The sequence below is a fragment of the Chanodichthys erythropterus genome, chromosome 18 (genome assembly GCF_024489055.1).
Source record: "Chanodichthys erythropterus isolate Z2021 chromosome 18, ASM2448905v1, whole genome shotgun sequence".
Lineage (NCBI taxonomy): Eukaryota > Metazoa > Chordata > Actinopteri > Cypriniformes > Xenocyprididae > Chanodichthys > Chanodichthys erythropterus.
In genome coordinates, this window is record NC_090238.1 from 7292817 (window position 1) to 7312215 (window position 19399).

The window sequence follows — 19399 nt, forward strand, 5'->3', positions numbered from 1 at the left end:
GTATTTTGTATTGGTTTAATAAGTAACATTACATTTGCGAGTATGACTCTCACTTGGCTGAATGAGTACAACTTTCAGCCACTTCAGACCTGTTCACAAGCTTCTATGGGTTTGATTTTGGTTGTCATTTGTTGAAATAAATACAAAAATACAGTGTGTGGGTGTCTGTCCGCTGAATGTGACCCTCCGATTCTCCTCCGTGGTCATATAGGAAAGTGAATATTTACAAAGACAACATTGAAACTACAGTTACATTTACACCCTTCCAACAAAGAAATGGATGGAAATGGAATGGAAATGGAAACAACTTATGTCAACTTATGTCACATATTTTTTTATTTGGACATTTTCTACCATATGATGGCTGAAGCAGCAGCGCATGAAACTGTTTTCACGGTAACCAGATCAACATTGTGAATGTAATTCTACAAAACTTTAGTGAAAACACCAAATGATAATGCAATAGGATCAAATATCTTCTCTTCCCTGCAAACAATACCACGAAGAATGTGAATATTTAACCAAGTCAAACAAAAAGGTAAGCAGGTATCCATATTCATTTCAGTATCAGCAGACGCAAAATGCCATAAAAGATGACAATTTTTTTAAGTTAAAAGTAAAAAAAAAAAAAGATTAAAAAATACGTAAACGATAAAAGCTCTTTGTGGTTTCTTGGTTTGATCAATTTAAGCAACCATAAACGACACAAAACATAGGAATTTTAAGTTTGTGATAGCGATTCCTATATAGAAAAATTCGCCTCCTGCCGTCCAGCTGCATTTCGCGCCACAGCAATGGCGTCATGTGCAAACAACCTAATATACACTGATCAGGCATAACATTATGACCATTGACAGGTGAAGTAACACTGATTATCTCTTCATCACAGCACCTGTTAGTAATGGGATATATTAGGCAGCAAGTGAACATTTTGTCCTCAAATTTGATGTGTTAGAAACAGGCAAAATAGGCAAGCATATGTATTTGAGCGAATTTGACAAGGGCCAAATTGTGATGGCTAGATGACTTGGTCAGAGCATCTCCAAAACTGCAGCTCTTATGGGGTGATCCCGGTCTGCAGTGGTCAGTATCTATCAAAAGTGGTCGAAAGGGGGAACAGTGGTGAACCTGCGACAGGGTCATGGGGGGCCAAGGATCATTGATGCACATGGGGAACACATGGCACCAGGATGCACTATGGGAAGCCAATGGAGGCAGTGTGATGCTTTGGGCAATGTTCTGCTGGGAAACCTTGGGTTCTGCCATCCAAGTGGATGTTACTTAGGAAGGTGGTCATAATGTTATGCCTGATCGCTGTAAATATAAAGTGGGTACGGAAAGTATTCAGACCCCCTTAAATTTTTCACTCTTTGTTATATTGCAGCCATTTGCTAAAATAATTTAAGTTCATTTTTTTTCCTCATTAATGCACACACAGCACCCCATATTGACAGAAAAACACAGAATTGTTGACATTTTTGCAGATTTAGTAAAAAGGAAAAACTGAAATATCACATGGTCCTAAGTATTCAGACCCTTTGCTCAGTATTTAGTAGAAGCACCCTTTTGATCTAATACAGCCATGAGTCTTTTTGGGAAAGATGCAACAAGTTTTTCACACCTGGATTTGGGGATCCTCAGCCATTCCTCCTTGCAGATCCTCTCCAGTTCTGTCAGGTTGGATGGTAAACATTGGTGGACAGCCATTTTTAGGTCTCTCCAGAGATGCTCAATTGGGTTTAAGTCAGGGCTCTGGCTGGGCCATTCAAGAACAGTCACAGAGTTGTTGTGAAGCCACTCCTTTATTATTTTAGCTGTGTGCTTAGGGTCATTGTCTTGTTGGAAGGTAAACCTTCGGCCCAGTCTGAGGTCCTGAGCACTCTGGAGAAGGTTTTCATCCAGGATATCCCTGTACTTGGCCGCATTCATCTTTCCCTCAATTGCAACCAGTTGTCCTGTCCCTGCAGCTGAAAAACACCCCCACAGCATGATGCTGCCACCACCATGCTTTACTGTTGGGACTGTATTGGACAGGTGATGAGCAGTGCCTGGTTTTCTCCACACATACAGCTTAGAATTAAGGCCAAAAATGTCTATCTTGGTCTCATCAGACCAGAGAATCTTATTCCTCACCATCTTGGAGTCCTTTAGGTATTTTTTTAGCAAACTACAATTTTCTCCCATCTCCCGACTGCATCTCTGGCGCTCAGCCACAGTGATCTTTGGGTTCTTCTTGACCTCTCTCACCAAGGCTCTTCTCCCCCGATAGCTCAGTTTGGCCGGACGGCCAGCTCTAGGAAGGGTTCTGGACGTCCCAAACGTCTTCCATTTAAGGATTATGGAGGCCACTGTGCTCTTAGGAACCTTAAGTGCAGGAGACATTTTTTGTAACCTTGGCCAGATCTGTGCCTTGCCACAATTCTGTCTCTGAGCTCTTCAGGCAGTTCATTTGACCACATGATTCTCATTTGCTCTGACATGCACTGTGAGCTGTAAGGTCTTATATAGACAGGTGTGTGGCTTTCCTAATCAAGTCCAATCAGTATAATCAAACACAGCTGGACTCAAATGAAGGTGTAGAACCATCTCAAGGATGATCAGAAGAAATGGACAGCACCTGAATTAAATAAATGAGTGTCAGAGCAAAGGGTCTGAATACTTAGGACCATGTGATATTTCAGTTTTTCTTTTTTAATAAATGTCAACAATTCTGTGTTTTTCTGTCAATATGGGGTGCTGTGTGTACATTAATAAGGGAAAAAATGAACTTAAATGATTTAAGCAAATGGTTGCAATATAACAAAGAGTGAAAAATTTAAGGGGGTCTGAATACTTTCCGTACCCACTGTATAACATTAAGCTGTAACAAATGTATTGCTCATTGTTAGTTAATGCATTAACTACTGTTAACTATAGGGACCTTCCTGAAAAATTATACCATTTACATTTATTTGTACATATAAATATTATTTTCTTTTGTATTAGGGTGTTGCAGAGGCTGAAATGGAGAAAAACCTTGAGCGAACCTTCAAACTGATGTTCTATGCAAGTACTGAGATAGTAAGTTTCAGAGTTTAATTTAACATTAATTCAGTTTGTTTCTTGAGAGTTTGATACAAAGCAGACAGTTCATAGTGATCATGTCTGTTAAGCTCTGATCAGAAAAAACACCATAAAAGTGATTTGGTACATGCACTATATTCCTGTAAGCCTTATGATAGTTTTGTCTGAGTATTTCTTTTCTGTGTGCGTGTTTGTGAAATTATCCTTTTATCAGGGGTTCTTGGCTCAAATAATGTTCTAGACATCTGTGTGTATTTATGAAGATAAGACCCAGATTTCTCTATAATCATAATCTTGCCAGTATCTTAATAAGTGGTTCAAAAGAGCCATTATAGTTCATGATGCACTAGTAAACAGGAATGTTGTGCATGAGAAAAATTCTTCCTTCATCTGTATCGACACGGTTATCCGTTTACATTTACATTGCTTATCACCGGCATCAAAAAGCCGGCGCTGATGGAGATCAAAGAGCCAAGTCTTGCGGTTGGTGCTGAATGACCCAGCATCATAATGAGGGCCACTTAAAGGGCTCCCATCCGGGACTCTGATCCTGGACTAATGAATCACAAACGGCATGCCGGCCATCACTCAGGCGCAGGTAGCCACACGCCGCATCTTAATGACTGCGTGGGCCGCAGTGTCGGGGCAGACGGGGATCTCTAGACACAATCCCCTTCTGCTGCACGTCCCGACCATAAAATAAGGAAATCACCATGGAGGAGGAGACACAAAGTGACTAAATGCATTCACATATCAATGATCAATGCCTTTTATCCAACAAGGAGACACTTTTTTATACTAAACATAAATTGTGAATGCCTTTTTATTTTTTATTTTCATTGGCAACATAAAGTATTACTATTTTTTGGTTGCTAAGTCTTTGTGAAATTTGCAATATGCAAGTTTTCTTTTTGCCCATTTTATGGTCCACCATGTGACAATTGAAAGTCTGATCACTTAGAAAAGTAATAGCACAGGTTTCCTCAACCAGCTGCACATTTTAAGGTATCATTCATGTCCTTGTATGTATTGTGCATGTAGCATTTAAAAAAGAAAAGTCTCTTAGTCTCTTAATGCAAAAAATGCGAAAAAATCCAATACACTTCCAGTGAAGGAGGGACCCGAGTCATATTTAAAAACTGGAATATCATAGAGACTTTGGCAAATACACTAGAAACCATATAGTAATGTGCTAAAAAACACCCAGAATCAGTGGTGTTATTGTAATATAATACTATTAAAAATATAGTTAATTAAAATAAAGCTGCAATATTGAATTCATAGTATTAATAAATACTATGATAGTATACAAATAATACTAAAATAACAATAGCAACCAGTGTTGGACAGGATTTTTATTGTATTATTGTAGTATTCTTATTAAACTTAACAAATCACACTGAAAGATTCATTCGTGAATTGAATCGATTGCATCTGTTCTTGAGTTAATAACTCAGTGATTCAAATGATCTGGTCAGAGCAGCCTTCATAAACTGAATTCACAAGATTGAAGCCCTTGGTATACTTAATTTTTTTATGCGTGCGCTAGTGTCGAACGCACAGCCTTGGAAATTATACTTCATTTGACTCGTACGCATACACTGGCATTCAGCGCATGCGCAGTTTTGAGCAATCTTTCGTCATGAGTTACAACTTATGTAAACATCTTTATAATCTTTGTTTATAATCTTGAGTTGTACAAATGAGGGTACTTTTTTACCTCTTCTCTGGTCTATACAGGCCTCCATTGTCGCTGTAGCTTGCATGCGTTCCGATCTGTTCTGTTTATACAGTATTCTTTGACTACCTTGTAAATTGACGCCCCCAGGGCATGGTTGTCACCTTGTAGATGGACCAATTTCTGCACAAAAAAAAAAAAATTAAATGCGCATGTGCGACCTGTACACGTACTTAGAAAAATCAGGCGGTGCACATACAGTTCGTGCATACTCTTTGGCATCATGTGCACTGTATGATGACCCTCACGTACGCGTAAAAAGTGAACTATACTTTGGGCTTCACTCAAAATGAGCCAAGAACGGGAGGTCCTCAGAGCTTGAGTGTGTGTGACTGATGTGAAAAGTAAGAAATAAGTTAAAGGGATAGTTCACCCAAAAATGAAAATTTGATGTTTATCTGCTTACCCCCAGTGCATCCAAGATGTAGGTGACTTTTTTTCTTCAGTCGAACGCAAATTATGATTTTTAACTGCAACCGCTGCCGTCTGTCAGTCAAATAATAGCAGTAGATGGGAACTTCAACTATAACAGTAAATAAAACTTGCTTAGACAAATCAAAATTAAAACCTGCGGCTCGTGACGACACATTAATTTCCTAAGACACGAAACGATCGGTTTGTGCGAGAAACCGAACATTATTTATATCAGTGGTTCCCAACCACATTCCTGGAGTACCCCCAACACTGCACATTTTGCATGTCTCCTTGATCAAGCACACCTGAATCAAGTCATCAATTCATTAGCAGAGACTCCAAGACCAGAAATGGGTGTGTCAGACAAAGGAGACATGGAAAATGTGCAGTGTCGGGGGTACTCCAGGAATGTGGTTGGGAACCACTGATTTATATCATTTTTACCTCTAATACACCACTATGTCCAACTTCGTTCAGCTTCCTGTTAGTGAGGTCAAATAACGCGTTCTGAAGACGGAAGTAATGTCTCGCCCATATACTTCAATGAGAGCGAGACATCACTTCCGTTGTCAGAGCGCGATCTGACCTCACTAGCCGGAAGCTGAACGGAGTTGGACATAGTAGCGTATTAGAGGTAAAAAATGATATAAATACTGTTCGGTTTCTCGCACAAACCGATCATTTGGTGTCTTAGGACATTAATGTGCCGTCACGAGCCGCAGGGTTTCATTTGGATTTGTATATGGAAGTTTTTTCGACTCTTATTGTTCAAGTTCCCAATCACTGCTATTATTTGACTGACAGACGGCAGCGGTTGCAGTTAAAAATCATAATTTGCGTTTGACTGAAGAAAAAAAGTCATCTACATCTTGGATGCCCTAGGGGTAAGCAGATAAACATCAAATTTTCATTTTTGGGTGAACTATCCCTTTAAGGGCGAGCTGTTTAGGCCTGTTGCCTGGAATGCTTGAATTTGCACATGTCCAAATTTGTGTATTACCATCTGAACGGGGTAAATTTTAGATAAAAAACTAAAAATAACGTTAAAGGTAGGGTAAGCAATGTTTTTCATAAACACTTTTTGTTATACTGTTTGAAAGGCATCCACCTGCAATATCTTCTCTTTAAATTCTGTAGGATGCATTTCCTAAGTTAAACACTGCTGGAGTCTGCCAGAGAGGTAAGAAAGTACATCAAATTGTGACTAACATATGGAATTTGTATTAGTTGATGAACAATGGAGAGTGATTGGCAGCATCATTAGCTTCAGCAATTAAAATGACTTCTGTTATTCAGTCAGCTTCTGATTTGGTTTAATGTTTTTGTATTGAGAAATGAATACAAGTTTGATTCGTGGTGCACTCGAGAAGAACTGTGCACCGAACCTCACAAGCCTGCATGAATGCACTGACCTTATCGTTGTGTTTTCCTTGTCTGCTCCTTTGTTTATTAGGTGGATTGTTTGTGGGGTCGCCCGATGATCCGCCCCGCAGTGCTATTCTGAGCGAGTCTGCTCTCCAGTACTACGTTCAGCAGTACACCAAGAGCGGCTTCAGGTACACTGAGAAAATAGGCTCCGAAATGGGTATTTTTGTGTGTGTGTTCTTTTGCCAACATGATTTACTAAAAGAACTGGGTAGATTACTTATGAATTGTAATCAGTTACTGATTACAAATTACATGACAAAATTTGTAATCAGTAATATAATCTCTTAGATTACACATTTTTGGTAATGTAATCTGACTACATTTGGATTACATTTAGATTACTTTTGTGCTAACCCTTATTTGATGTCACATATATTAGATAATCTTGTACTATTTTGACAGATAAATATATTCCAAAAAAATATATTCTATTCACCAACAAGAACCTCAACAGATACTGTACTTTTTAAAGTGCAATGTATGGATATTTAATCTAAAAACACTAGAAGTGCATATGACAGTATCAATGAAAAACGTCCAATGTCATGGACAGCAAATTAATCCTAAAACAGTGACGTTTTTCCCATGTCTTTCTTTAAAAATGAAATGATGTCTGTACATCCAGTGGTTAAAGGCTGTGTTCGCCTCCATTTTCCATCATTTCTTGTTGTTGCTGATATCCAAGTACAGGTCTCTGCAGGACAGTAATAGGAGTTACCAAAATCAGTGGGCGAAGCCATAAACAGAAGGGCATTTTTGAGAGCATGGGGTTGGGTGAAGGGGATCATTTTCATTGCATGATTTATAAACACCCACCAATTTGAAAATGCCCACAAATTCAGAAACGCCCACTTTTGTTCCACAGAGAACTCATTCTCCTGATTTCTGTGCACTATTCCACCCCCTCCCCCTCATCGCAGGGAAAACTCGAAGAATCACGACCGCATATAAGCAGCAGGTTTATTATGAAAAAATAGAAACGTTAAAAAAATGAAAAATTAGGAGAATCAATGAACTGTGTGAACAACTTACTGCCATTGTGTAAATAATATGTAATCATGTAATCCATATAAAAGAAATTGTAGTCTGATTACGAGTATTTTAAAAAGTAGTTTACTCTAATTACAAGTACTTGATTTTTGGAATCTGAGTACGTAATCCAGATTACATGAAATCCGTTACTACCCAGCTCTGTTAACTAAAGTAGGACATGTTGGTCCTGGAACAACCCTTACCAAACTATCATTTCCATCTGATTTTTAGTGGCAGTTATTGTTGAGGGCTGTGGTTATGATTGATATCAGTGGTACAATAAAGGATATTGCTCAAGGCAGTTGGATATTTCTATTTGTGAATGAGCTGATTCTCTTCAGTTTACTAGTAAAATCTGGGGTTATGACCCTATAAGTTCAATTAAACCATCAAAATATGAGGACTTTTTTTTTTTTTTTTTTTTTATGTTTTAAATATGAAGAAAAAACAAAACACTAAAACTTGGTTAAGGTATTTATCAGACAAAATTATTTGGCAAAAACTACAAACTACAGCTACGGGTTTTATTATACTATGCAAAAAATGCATAGAAAAACAAAAAGCTCAATGGAAAAAGCATACATTGACTACAGCAAAATCAGTTTTTTTTTTTTTCATGTGTTCATAAATTCCTTGTATGACAGCCTACGCAATGTTTACAAAATCTTTGACAAGTCTTTAAAACATATTTTATCTATCTATCTATCTATCTATCTATCTATCTATCTATCTATCTATCTATCTATCTATGTGAAGTTTTTTTTTGTATTTCTGAATGTGTTACAGCAAGTTTAAATATGTGCAGATGAGATTTCAGATGTTGAATTTCAGCTTTTTCCACAAAAGAGGTTAATTTATTTATATTTTTAGTACTAAGAAGAAGAAAGGAAATCATATAGGTTTGAAAAGACAGAATTTTTATTTCTATCTGTGAACTAAACCTTTAAATTTCAGGCACTGATAATATATGCATGCTCATGCACATGGTGGATGACATGTTGTCACTGAGGTTCTTGTTTTGTCCCAGGGGTCCTCTGAACTGGTACCGTAATGGGGAGAAGAACTGGCATTGGATGATTTCCAGGCCAAGGGGCAAGGCAAGTGTCCTCATCGTGCTCCAGCTCTCTGCCAGCAAACCAGATCTCTGACACCATCACTGTCAGAAACACCTCAGTGCCCCTTATTCCAGCAAATCCACGGCACATCTACTGCAGTCATGTGGCCTGAGTGCAGCAGATGGTGTCTGTTCCCTTTGCCCCAACATCTGCTCTTCTGTGACTTGAGCTCAAATGTTTTAACACTGGCTGCATCACTCATAAATGTGTCTTTATTAGGGAGGGAAATCAACAACTGGTTCTTTCTCATTTTTTTTCTTTTTCATTTTTTAAAAACACCAATACAAATTGATTGATGCTGTTAAATGTTGTTTCATTCAGTGAAACTTGATATATCTTAAGAAATTCTTATGAAGTTGTGATATTACTTAAGCATATATATATATATATATAATGTATTTATTTGTGAAATTGGTGCATTGTTTTTCATTCAGTTTCTTAAGACTCTCATATCTGATTTGGTTAGTAGAAGGTACATCATTTAAAATGCTTTTGCCATCACAGATCATGATGCCAGCTTTAATGGTGACTGCAGGAAAGGACCCTGTTCTTCTGCCAGTCTTTGCCACAGGGATGGAGAAGCTGGTGAGACGGCTTTTGTTATTCTTTCATTATGTTAATTCTGCGTTCACATCATGTAGAAATTACCATAATCACAGCTTGGAGATTTTTACTCTGAGGTGTTGATGTCTGCAGACTCACAAATTACTAGCATCTAAGGCAAGTGTAGAATTACTAGACAATGACATGAATTGTGGTAATTCAGACATTTTGCATAAATGCAGTATGAGATTGCATGTGTGATGTCATTCATGTGTGATGTCATTCAGCTAATCTGATGTCTTGTATGTTTTCTGTCTGAAGGTCCCCAACCTCGCCAGAGGCCACATTGAGGAGTGTGGACACTGGACTCAGATGGAGAGGTAAGGGTCACTGTAAACCTTAAAAAATGTTTGTGCCTCTGTTCTCCCACAAAAAAAAAGTAACTTACTGGAGGAAGTCATTCCTGTCATTGAAGAACTGTCTTTTATTAGTTAAAGAGATTTTACAAAAGACTAACAGGATGGAAAGTGATATTGAGAACTCCATTGATTGCCGGTTAAAACAACATTCCCAAGAATATGTTTTCTTTTATTTGATTAAAGAAAAAAAACAAAAAAACATTTGGAATATCTTAGTAAAATGAGGGTTTTTAGAAGTTTATTTTAAAAGTAGCACCGCTTAAACCAAAGTAGTGCAATGATTAAATATTCACTCTTATGATTACTTAACTGTGATTTGCATCTTTTTAAATTGACTATGGTTTTATCCACCATACGAAGGGATTAAATATGATGGAGACATGAAAATGTAGTGCATAACAAAAATGACTTATTAGAGATGTATTGATATTACATAATCAAACAGTCATATAGCCACAAGCTACATGCATGGACGGCTCTAAAATTACATGCTGCTTAAATGTCAGCAAGGGATCAGAAATACTTGGTTTCCAGTAAATTGGAGATAGAGAAATAAAATTGACTGTCTGACCTTTAGTACTCACTTGTGTAATGATTGATAGAATATAATAGGTTAATACAATGTCAGATCGATATTAGAGTAACAAATTCATAAAAGCTGGATGACTTGTGCTGATTATGCTATGTTAGCCACCGGACACAACAGCACTGTCTCTGAGGTAGTGTTTCCATGGTTTCTACGGAGATCGAGGGTAATGCGGATATGACATAACTGATAGGCGATGCAACCGTTGCACTGGTTAAAATAGCTGATTTCTCTGGATTTAAACATTGTTAAAAACATTTGGGATAATGTAAGTACATAAGTCAACAAAATATATAACATTGTTCTAGTGGCTTTTGGATATTTCAATCCAAAAATCTTACATATTGTGCCTTTAAGCAGTATCACACCAGCAATGAGTGCAATATCACACGAGTGCTGTTTTATTTTTTCCAATTAGCACAAGTGGAAATGCAGTTCAATAATAAGTTAATATTGTGTTATGTTTTAGACACAATATTGTCTGTTTTTGTTAATAGGAAGGTTGTGTCTCTGAGCAACAGCATTTTTTTTTTGTTGTTGTTGTTTTTTTATTCTAGTTTTGAACAAATCGGGTGAACCAATGATTCAGTGGCCTATTCATAAAGCATTCAGCCGTTTAAATGAATCAAATTAATGAATGACTAAATGACTTTTTTTTATTCAGAGCATTATTTCATTTAAAAAAAAAAAAAAAAAAAAAAAAAATGTTTTATATTTAATATAAATAAAAACCCCAATAAAGGTGTAGTTCACCCAAAAATGAAAATTCTGTCATTTACTCACCCTCCACGGCAAATGTTATGTGTAAAAAAATCTATGCTGAATCAAATATAATATTTCTTTCTAAAGCTACTTTTTGTAATGTTATCTTTTGGGGGTAATTTCTCAGCCAGATTTGATGTGTGATTCATTTGCAATTTAATAACATTAATTAATCATCACATTGTATAATTAATTGGTAACACTTTATTTTACAGTGTCCTTGTTACATATGTTACATGTACTTACCCTATGGTAAGTACATGTAACATATCTAACAAGGACACTGTAAAATTAATGATGCATAATTACAAGCAAATAACCCTCAACCAAACCCTAATCCTACCCTAAACCTATAGTAAGTACAAGTTGTTAATTAATATTACTCAGTACTTAAATATATAATTTCACTGTAACAATGACACCTTAAAATAAAGTGTAACCAATTAATTTTTATATATTACATTTTTAATATATTAATATTTTAATATATAATATATTAAAACAAAATATATTTAAAAAAATAATATATATATATATATATATATATATATAATATATATATATATATATATATATATATATGTGTGTGTGTGTGTGTGTGTGTGTGTGTGTGTGTGTGTGTTTTTGTCATGTTAAAATCCTGGAAATGTACATCAGCAACATGTTCAGGATGCTTGTGTCAAAAGACTATTATTTTCTGGCAGACTATTATTCATTGTCATTTTTAAGCCTTTTAGAGCTTCTTTTGTGGCGTTACACTAGTCCTGAGCATGTTAGACTACTAAAATGAAAGGAGTCAATCACCGGGTAGCACACTTTACACTTTACCATTCAGTGTTTCTTACAGAGGAGAGCGTTTACCATCAGGACTGGTGTAGACATTTGGTTTTAAATGAAGGATTGATCGAATACAGGGTTTCCATTATTGAAAAGGGTCAGGCCAGGTTTAGATTGTACAATACCATCACCTCGGTCAACCAACCAATCACGTAAAGCACAGTAACGTGACACTGATGGACACATCCAGCTCACTCCAAGGTTGAACGACCACATTGAGAAAAACGTTCATCATTAAAGGTACAAACCCAAAACCACTAGAACTCCCATCTAATAATGTAGGATGAATCTCACATAATCTGTCACAAACCCATCCAGGTCTCATTTCACACCATAATCAAAAGAAAGAAATTGTTGCATATTATAGGCTTTTATAGTAAGGGGCGTCAGTGGAGGAATTTTTTAAATAGCTGACCTGTTTCCAGTGCTTTTCCATTAACTCGTTTATTGTGAAACTGCTTTTCTAAAAATGAGCCATGGTGATGGTCGAAGTGTGAAATGTAACTTGCATGCCTTTTAAAGTGTGAAAAATGGCTGGCACTGTTGGACGTTGTTGTCAGATATATATGTCAAAAATGGAAACCAAACCCAACTGATGCGTATCTAACACCACCAATGCTCTTTCCATTCAGGTCATGGTGTGTGTAAAAGCTTTATTCAGTTAAAACAGGCTGTTTCAGATAGATCTATCAGATTTTGTTGGTTTGTATATGCGTGTCTTCTGTTTTTCACAATAAAAATTTTAGTCACATATACTTGACTGTGGAAAAGCTTGCCACCACAATCCTAGAGTGTCATTGCATTGCAAAAACGATACAAAAAAAGTATTTTTGTTGTTTCCCTTTCAAATATCTAAACATTATTAAATCAAGATAAAATAGAAGTAAAATCACATACGATATGAAGTCTTGTTTTCTAAAAAAAAGTTTATGCTTAAAACAAGAAGAAAAATTCTTAGAAAAATTAATTTAAAAGGTTTATTTTTCTTACGTTTCTTACAGATTTTGTTCTTGTTTTAAGCTCACTTAATTTTGATACATTTTTGTAGTTGTTGATTTAAGAATGTTTAGATATTTGTACTGGAAATTAAGCTCCCCCATAACAAATCCCAATATAAACCCTGGTTATAACCCAGTTGTTTTAAGTGCTATAACACGTACATTTAGTATGTACATGCGGAACAGGACTGTAAAACAAAGTGCTACCAAATTATTTTTGCTGTGTGAATCTGTCTTCTCAAACATAATAGTAATGTTGTGGTTGGTAATGTGCATCTAATTACCCTTCCTACTATCAGAGCAGAGCGTGATTTAACCTTCCTCTCCACACTGACCCAAGGGCTCCATAAGTCGACCCCTACAGCCGTAAATTATTTTAACATCTCTTGACCCATCCACCTCCATCAACCTCTCCACCCTCCACTGAACTTCAGCAATCAATTGATGAACACTGACGTTCTGAAGCTGTAAGAAAACGCCTTGCTTCATTTTCAAAACAGGACATGTGATTTGACCCTGTGACCCTATAAGACAATGACACCCGTATTAAGTGAAGAAGATTTTTATGTGTCTCTGAACTTACACACCGGGTCAGAGTGGGGGTTTTCTCTTGTGGAGCTGGTGTGTGGTTACTATCTTTTACTATAAGATCCAGAAATGTGCTCACTGAGGTTTCATAAATTTGTTGAGATTTAAATAAAAGTGTTAGCTTTTTAAAAAACACTAACAGTAAATATTAATGTTCAGTGTGTGCTAACCCGGTAAAGCCTGACATATGAAAAGATAGTCGAAAAAAAATAAATAAATAAATAAAAAAAATTTAATTGAAAAGTTAATTGAACCTTTAGACAAAAAACTTTGCATATATGTTTTTCGTTGATACATCAGGCTTTAATTACCCATATAATATGATATAAAAGAATATGGAGCTCATAGTTGTGTAAAAAACGTTTTATTTTCAGAGGCACAAACTGAGCAAAAATATGCAATTTAGTGCAGATGCTGATATTTATATGGCCAAAAAATAAAATGAACTATGTAAATCATGTAAATGTATATCAATGAGGTCTTTATAACAGTATAACAGACTACGTATACATGCATATAAATATCATCTGTCATATACTGTACACTGCCCTCCAAAAGTTTGGAAACGCCCTAGAAAAGTGGGGTTTTGGAAAATGTTTGGCATGAATCCTTTTTAATTTGTGCTAATTTTGCACTGATAAGGGAGAACACAAAATACGAAAACATATTTTATTACATAAACTGTTTATACATAGAAAAAACTTACATTTTCGATTCATCAAAATATCCACCATTAGCAGCTATCTGACCTAAACTGGGTTCTAATTGGTTCATTGTATTCTAAACTTAATTGGCAAACAATTGTTGAAGCTTTTAAGGTGTGCTGACCCAAAAATCTTTTACAAACCTGGACCAAGTTTAAACCAGTAACCAGGCATCACAGCTGGCAAAGGGGCATGTGTGACTTTGACATGTATATATTGCCATTACTATGTAATCAAAATGAAAATTATTATTGCTGGTCTTCAATGATAATGTCAAGTAACTTTAATGTATTTGCACCAAAAAATGATAAGGATTTATGCTGAAACCACACTTTGCCAGGGGTGTTTCCAAACTTTTGGAGGGCAGTGTATCTCCTTATAATGTCAGAGTAAGATTATATTTAAATGCGTAGTTTTATGATCAATGCTCTAGTTTTAAAACATATAATGCAATACAATATAATGATGATTGAGAGATGAACAAATAAACCTTCCTCAAAAGCCTGATATATTTGATACATTTTAACATGATTTTTCTGAATAATGATTTGATAATCAAGTAAATGTAAGTTGCTTTAGTCCAGTAATCGTTTGCCTTGAAATATTACTAACAATACAAAAGAGTTCTTCTGTTTACTTAATAAAAAATTGTAAAATTTCACAGCAAAAAACAAAAACAAAAAACATGTGAACCATGAGCTAAAGGTCGACGTTTTTACACTTTATACCAAAAGGCCTTTTACTTGCTTAAAAAGTATAAACTATCAATCAGACAACATAATATAAAGTCTATGTAGTAGACTGAGTATGCATATTTCACCTTTTCTACAAACATCATACATTTTGTGTGAGCAACATCTGTCACTATGGCATTGGTTCCCTTTCAGTCGGTCACTACTGACGTACATCTTCATTCCCTCCTTCAGGGAACGAGGGTTACATACGTAACCGAGACGTTTTTCATCAAAGTTTGGATTATGTTGATCATTCAAAAGCCTTAGATATTTATGTAACAAATATAACACAATAGGCTTTCTAGGGTTAATGATTTAAGCTTTAGCATGAGCCATAGTAATAGAAAGATCACTAATTATTTTAATGCCATAGTCATTTCTGGTTCTATCACATGATCAGATTAGTCAAATCTCTTCACTTTTCTCTCTTCAGGCCTGCAGAGCTCAATAAAATCCTCATCCCCTGGCTGAAGGAAACACACCAGAAAGCCTCAATCCCTGTTCATCCCAAGTTATGAGACGACGGTCTTGATTTAACTATGCGCGGGTGAATGAACCGGCTCATCTGAAGTGGCGCAAATGTCCAGGCTTGCTGATTGCATAATAATTGCCCATTGTCATTTCAGTGAATTTCAGTAGTCCTTTGCTTTACATATGAAGTCTTTTGTAATACGCTACACTAATGAAAAATCAAGGCTGTTTATTTATACTGTGCAAATGTTTTCACTTGCGCACATTTGGTGCTTCGTACAAATATCACACTTTAGTATGAACAGCATCTGTTGCTAAGATGCTATTTATATTTGGTGCAAACAGTATCTGCCACCTTTTTTTTGTTTTTTTTGCACTTAGTATAAATAACCTCTGCCTTTTTTAAATGTAATTTTGATGAAAATCACATTTTATTATGAATTGTTTTTATTTACAGCTTTGCAAAAGAAAACCAATAAATAATCCTTTGCTTTGCAAGAAGAAGCAGAAAAAAAAAAAAAAAAAGAATCAATAATGCTTTCTACAAACATCATCAATAGTATTAGGTTTGCTACAAACATATTGATATTGGTGACTGATATCGACCAGGCCAATTACTGTAATTGGCCATTTTTTGAATAGCAACATCAGCTATATAATTTAATAATTGAATCGAACAGAACTGTGCTGGTTGGCTGTTTAACAGAAGTGGTCATTTCTGCGTAGTTTCAGTTCTAGAAACCAAAAACACTTTTTTTTTTTTTTTTTGAATGTGTGTGTACGTTGCTTGAAATAGTGGCCGCAGGTATGACGTCAGAACCCAGAAGATTAATTCGCCACTGGTTCTATGGGGTTTTACAATGAGCTTTTTCAATTTATGAGTAAAATAAAGCCTGTGGTAAACATAACTTGACTATACTTTAATGTTTTGTTCTACAACGTAAATTGCAATGTGAATTTTGAAGCAGTTATGTTTTTAATAAGTAACTAGATAGGACCGCTTGTGGTGTGAGTGTGTGCAGTGTACACTGTAGAACAAGCAGACTAAAACTCTTAGTCAATAATAGTCTGATTTCCACCTTTCAGTTATGAATAAACCTGAACTCTTAAAGCGTCATTTCCTGAGGCGGAGCTGTGATTACAGTCACTGCGTCTCGTCCTTTAAGAACAGCAGCAGCTCTCTTTGTTAAAGCAGACTGATTGCCTTGACCTGAGATTGCCGTCTTATAATGGAGTGTAGAGAGGAAGGCAGAGCGGCACTAGAACTGCTGCGACAGCTTCATTTCAAAAAGGAAATGATTTCACATACAGAGGGGTCATTTTTTTGCCGTAGCAAACGAGTCGCAGTTTTCAAAAGGGATAGTCATGGCTCTCTTCATTTAGCATTAGATTATGTTCTGAGTATCAATGTCTAAATTCTCAGAGGACAGGGAATGTGTTTAGACATCCTTCCTCTTTGCAAGTTTTTGCTTTGAAAACTTGAAGTCTTGTGAGAGATAATTAAAGTTTCTGGTTAATGATTATACACTTTAATTATTTACAATTTTCATATTCAGGTTTTGGTTTTAGGCAATTTCAGCAAAGATGGAATTTTATTTTAAGTTCTGGCCAGAAACAACTGTTTCCTAACATTAATGCAGTGATTATTATGTTTCTGAGTGCTTGACTCTTGCATAATCAATACAAGATCTTGAACAAAAATTGATGTACCTCTTCATAGAAATAAATGTGAGGTTATTTTCATCAAGAGGTGCATCAATTTTTGGTCAAGATCTTGTATTGACAATGCAAGAGGTGAGCACTCTGTAAAGTCTACTCCAGCACATCCCAAAGACTTTCAATGAGTTTAAGGTCTGGACTCAGATGTGCCAATTCATGTGTGAAAATGATTCTTCATGCTCTCCCAACCATTCTTTCACAATTTGAGCATTGTCAACCTGGAATATGGCCATAATGTGTCTTCCTACATGGTTGTTTAAGAAATTAAAAGTACACACTCTGCTGCCAAACATATAACATGCTAGAAACATAATCACTGCAATAATGACCCAATCATTGACTCTTAAGCATTTGCCTATTAAAATCCAAACAGCGACTTTTTCTTTAGCCAGGCAGTGCATATATACACTGCTCAAAAAAATAAAATCCTTCATCCTCCAGGAACTGCCTGCATACTCTCGCCACATGAGGCTGGCTTTTTTTGTGCACCAAGAGGAACCCAGGACCCACTGCACCAGCGTAGGTCTGACAGCAGTCCTGTAGAGGTCTGTGCGTCCCTCCATGGATATGCCTCCCCAGACCATCACTGACCCACCATGATGAACGATGTTACAGGCAGCAATACATTCTCCACGGCTTCTCCAGACCCTTTCACGTCTGTCACATGTGCTCAGGGTGAACCTGCTATCATCTGTGAAAAGCACAAGGCGGACTTGCCCATTTTGGTGTTCAATGGCAAATGCCAATCGAGCTCCACGGTGCCGGGCAGTGAGCACAGGGCCAACTAGAGGATGTCAGGCCCTCAGGCCACCCTCATGAAGTCTGTTTCTGATTGTTTGGTCAGAGACATTCACACCAGTGGCCTGCTGGAGGTCATTTTGTAGGGCTCTGGCAATGCTCATCCTGTTCCTCCTTGCACAAAGGAGCAGATACCGGTCCTGCTGATGGGTTAAGGACCTTCTACGGCCCTGTCCAGCTCTCCTAGAGAAACTGCCTGTCTCCTGGAATATCCTCCATGCTCTCGAGACTGTGCTGGGAGACACAGCAAACCTTCTGGCGATGGCACGCATTGTTGTGCCATCCTGGAGGAGTTGGACTGCCTGTGCAACCTCTGTAGGGTCCAGGTATCGCCTCATGCTACCAGTAGTGACACTGACCCTAGCCAAATGCAAAACTAGTGAAAAACAGTCCGAAAAGATTAGTAGGGACAAAAATGTAAGTGGCCTCCACCTGTAAAACCATTCCTGTTTTGGGGGTCGTCTCATTGTTGCCCATCTAGTTGTTAATTTCATTAACACCAAAGCAGCTGAAACTGATTAACAATCCCTTCTGCTACTTAACTGACCAGATCAATATCCCAGGAGTTTAACTGACTTGATGCTATTCTCTGATTAAAAAGTGTTCCTTAATTATTTTAGAACAGTGTGTGTTTTATATATATATATATATATATATATATATATATATATATATATATATATATATATATATATATATGTATATATATATATAGGTCAGTTTTCAGATTGCCAAAATCAATGTTAAGACATGTACTTTGACACTTTAACTGTTGAAAGTGCAACCCTGAGTTCTGAATAGGCTAACTAAACACACCTAATATTTGCTTTAGTCTGCTGTTAAGATGGCATCTAGGCGTTGTTATTGGTGTGTGCCTAAATTTTAAATATTTACATGTACAGTAACTGTGATAACACAGGTCATGGGTTTGATTCCCAGCAAATGCACATGGAAAAGTATTTTAAATGCATGTTGCTTTGGATAAAATCATCTACCAAATCTGTAAAAGTAATTTTTTTGTATATTTGCATATGCAGGTTAACTATCAGATGTGCATTTTTATAAATCTGCATTAATTTTGCCAAACAAAACTGTGAAAATGAAACCTCAACTACTAAATATGTAGTGCACTTACATTATAGTTTATGCAGCTCTCAATTGCTTGATTATGTATTGTCGCAATCTGTGAATGTGACTATAAGGCATCTAGATATTAAGATAATATAAATATTAACATCAAGATTTTCTGTAAAGCTGCTTTGAAACCATGTGTATTGTGAAATGTGCTATACAAGTTACAACGTGCAGTTCATTTTCAGAATGATGGTTTCTTTGACAGTATCGCTCTATACTCATCGAATGAAGGACACGAACAGACAGGCACTCCATCAGTGATGTTTCTGATATTGGTTTAGTGTGCACCAGGGACAATCTGCCCCATCAAAATGCT

The 19399-nt window shown here is 36.5% G+C and overlaps 1 protein-coding gene across 1 annotated transcript in view; it reads left to right on the forward strand.

Annotated features, from left to right (window-relative positions):
* The window catches only part of ephx2 (epoxide hydrolase 2, cytoplasmic), a 39315-nt gene extending 23355 nt beyond the window's left edge, over positions 1–15960 (forward strand). The window contains exons 14-20 of the mRNA XM_067367681.1: positions 2986–3060; positions 6353–6395; positions 6669–6771; positions 8703–8772; positions 9295–9375; positions 9655–9713; positions 15395–15960. Coding sequence (XP_067223782.1) covers positions 2986–3060; positions 6353–6395; positions 6669–6771; positions 8703–8772; positions 9295–9375; positions 9655–9713; positions 15395–15479 — 516 coding nt within the window. The 3' untranslated portion in view covers positions 15480–15960. The remainder of the gene's footprint in view (positions 1–2985; positions 3061–6352; positions 6396–6668; positions 6772–8702; positions 8773–9294; positions 9376–9654; positions 9714–15394) is intronic.
* Positions 15961–19399: the final 3439 nt, after the last annotated feature.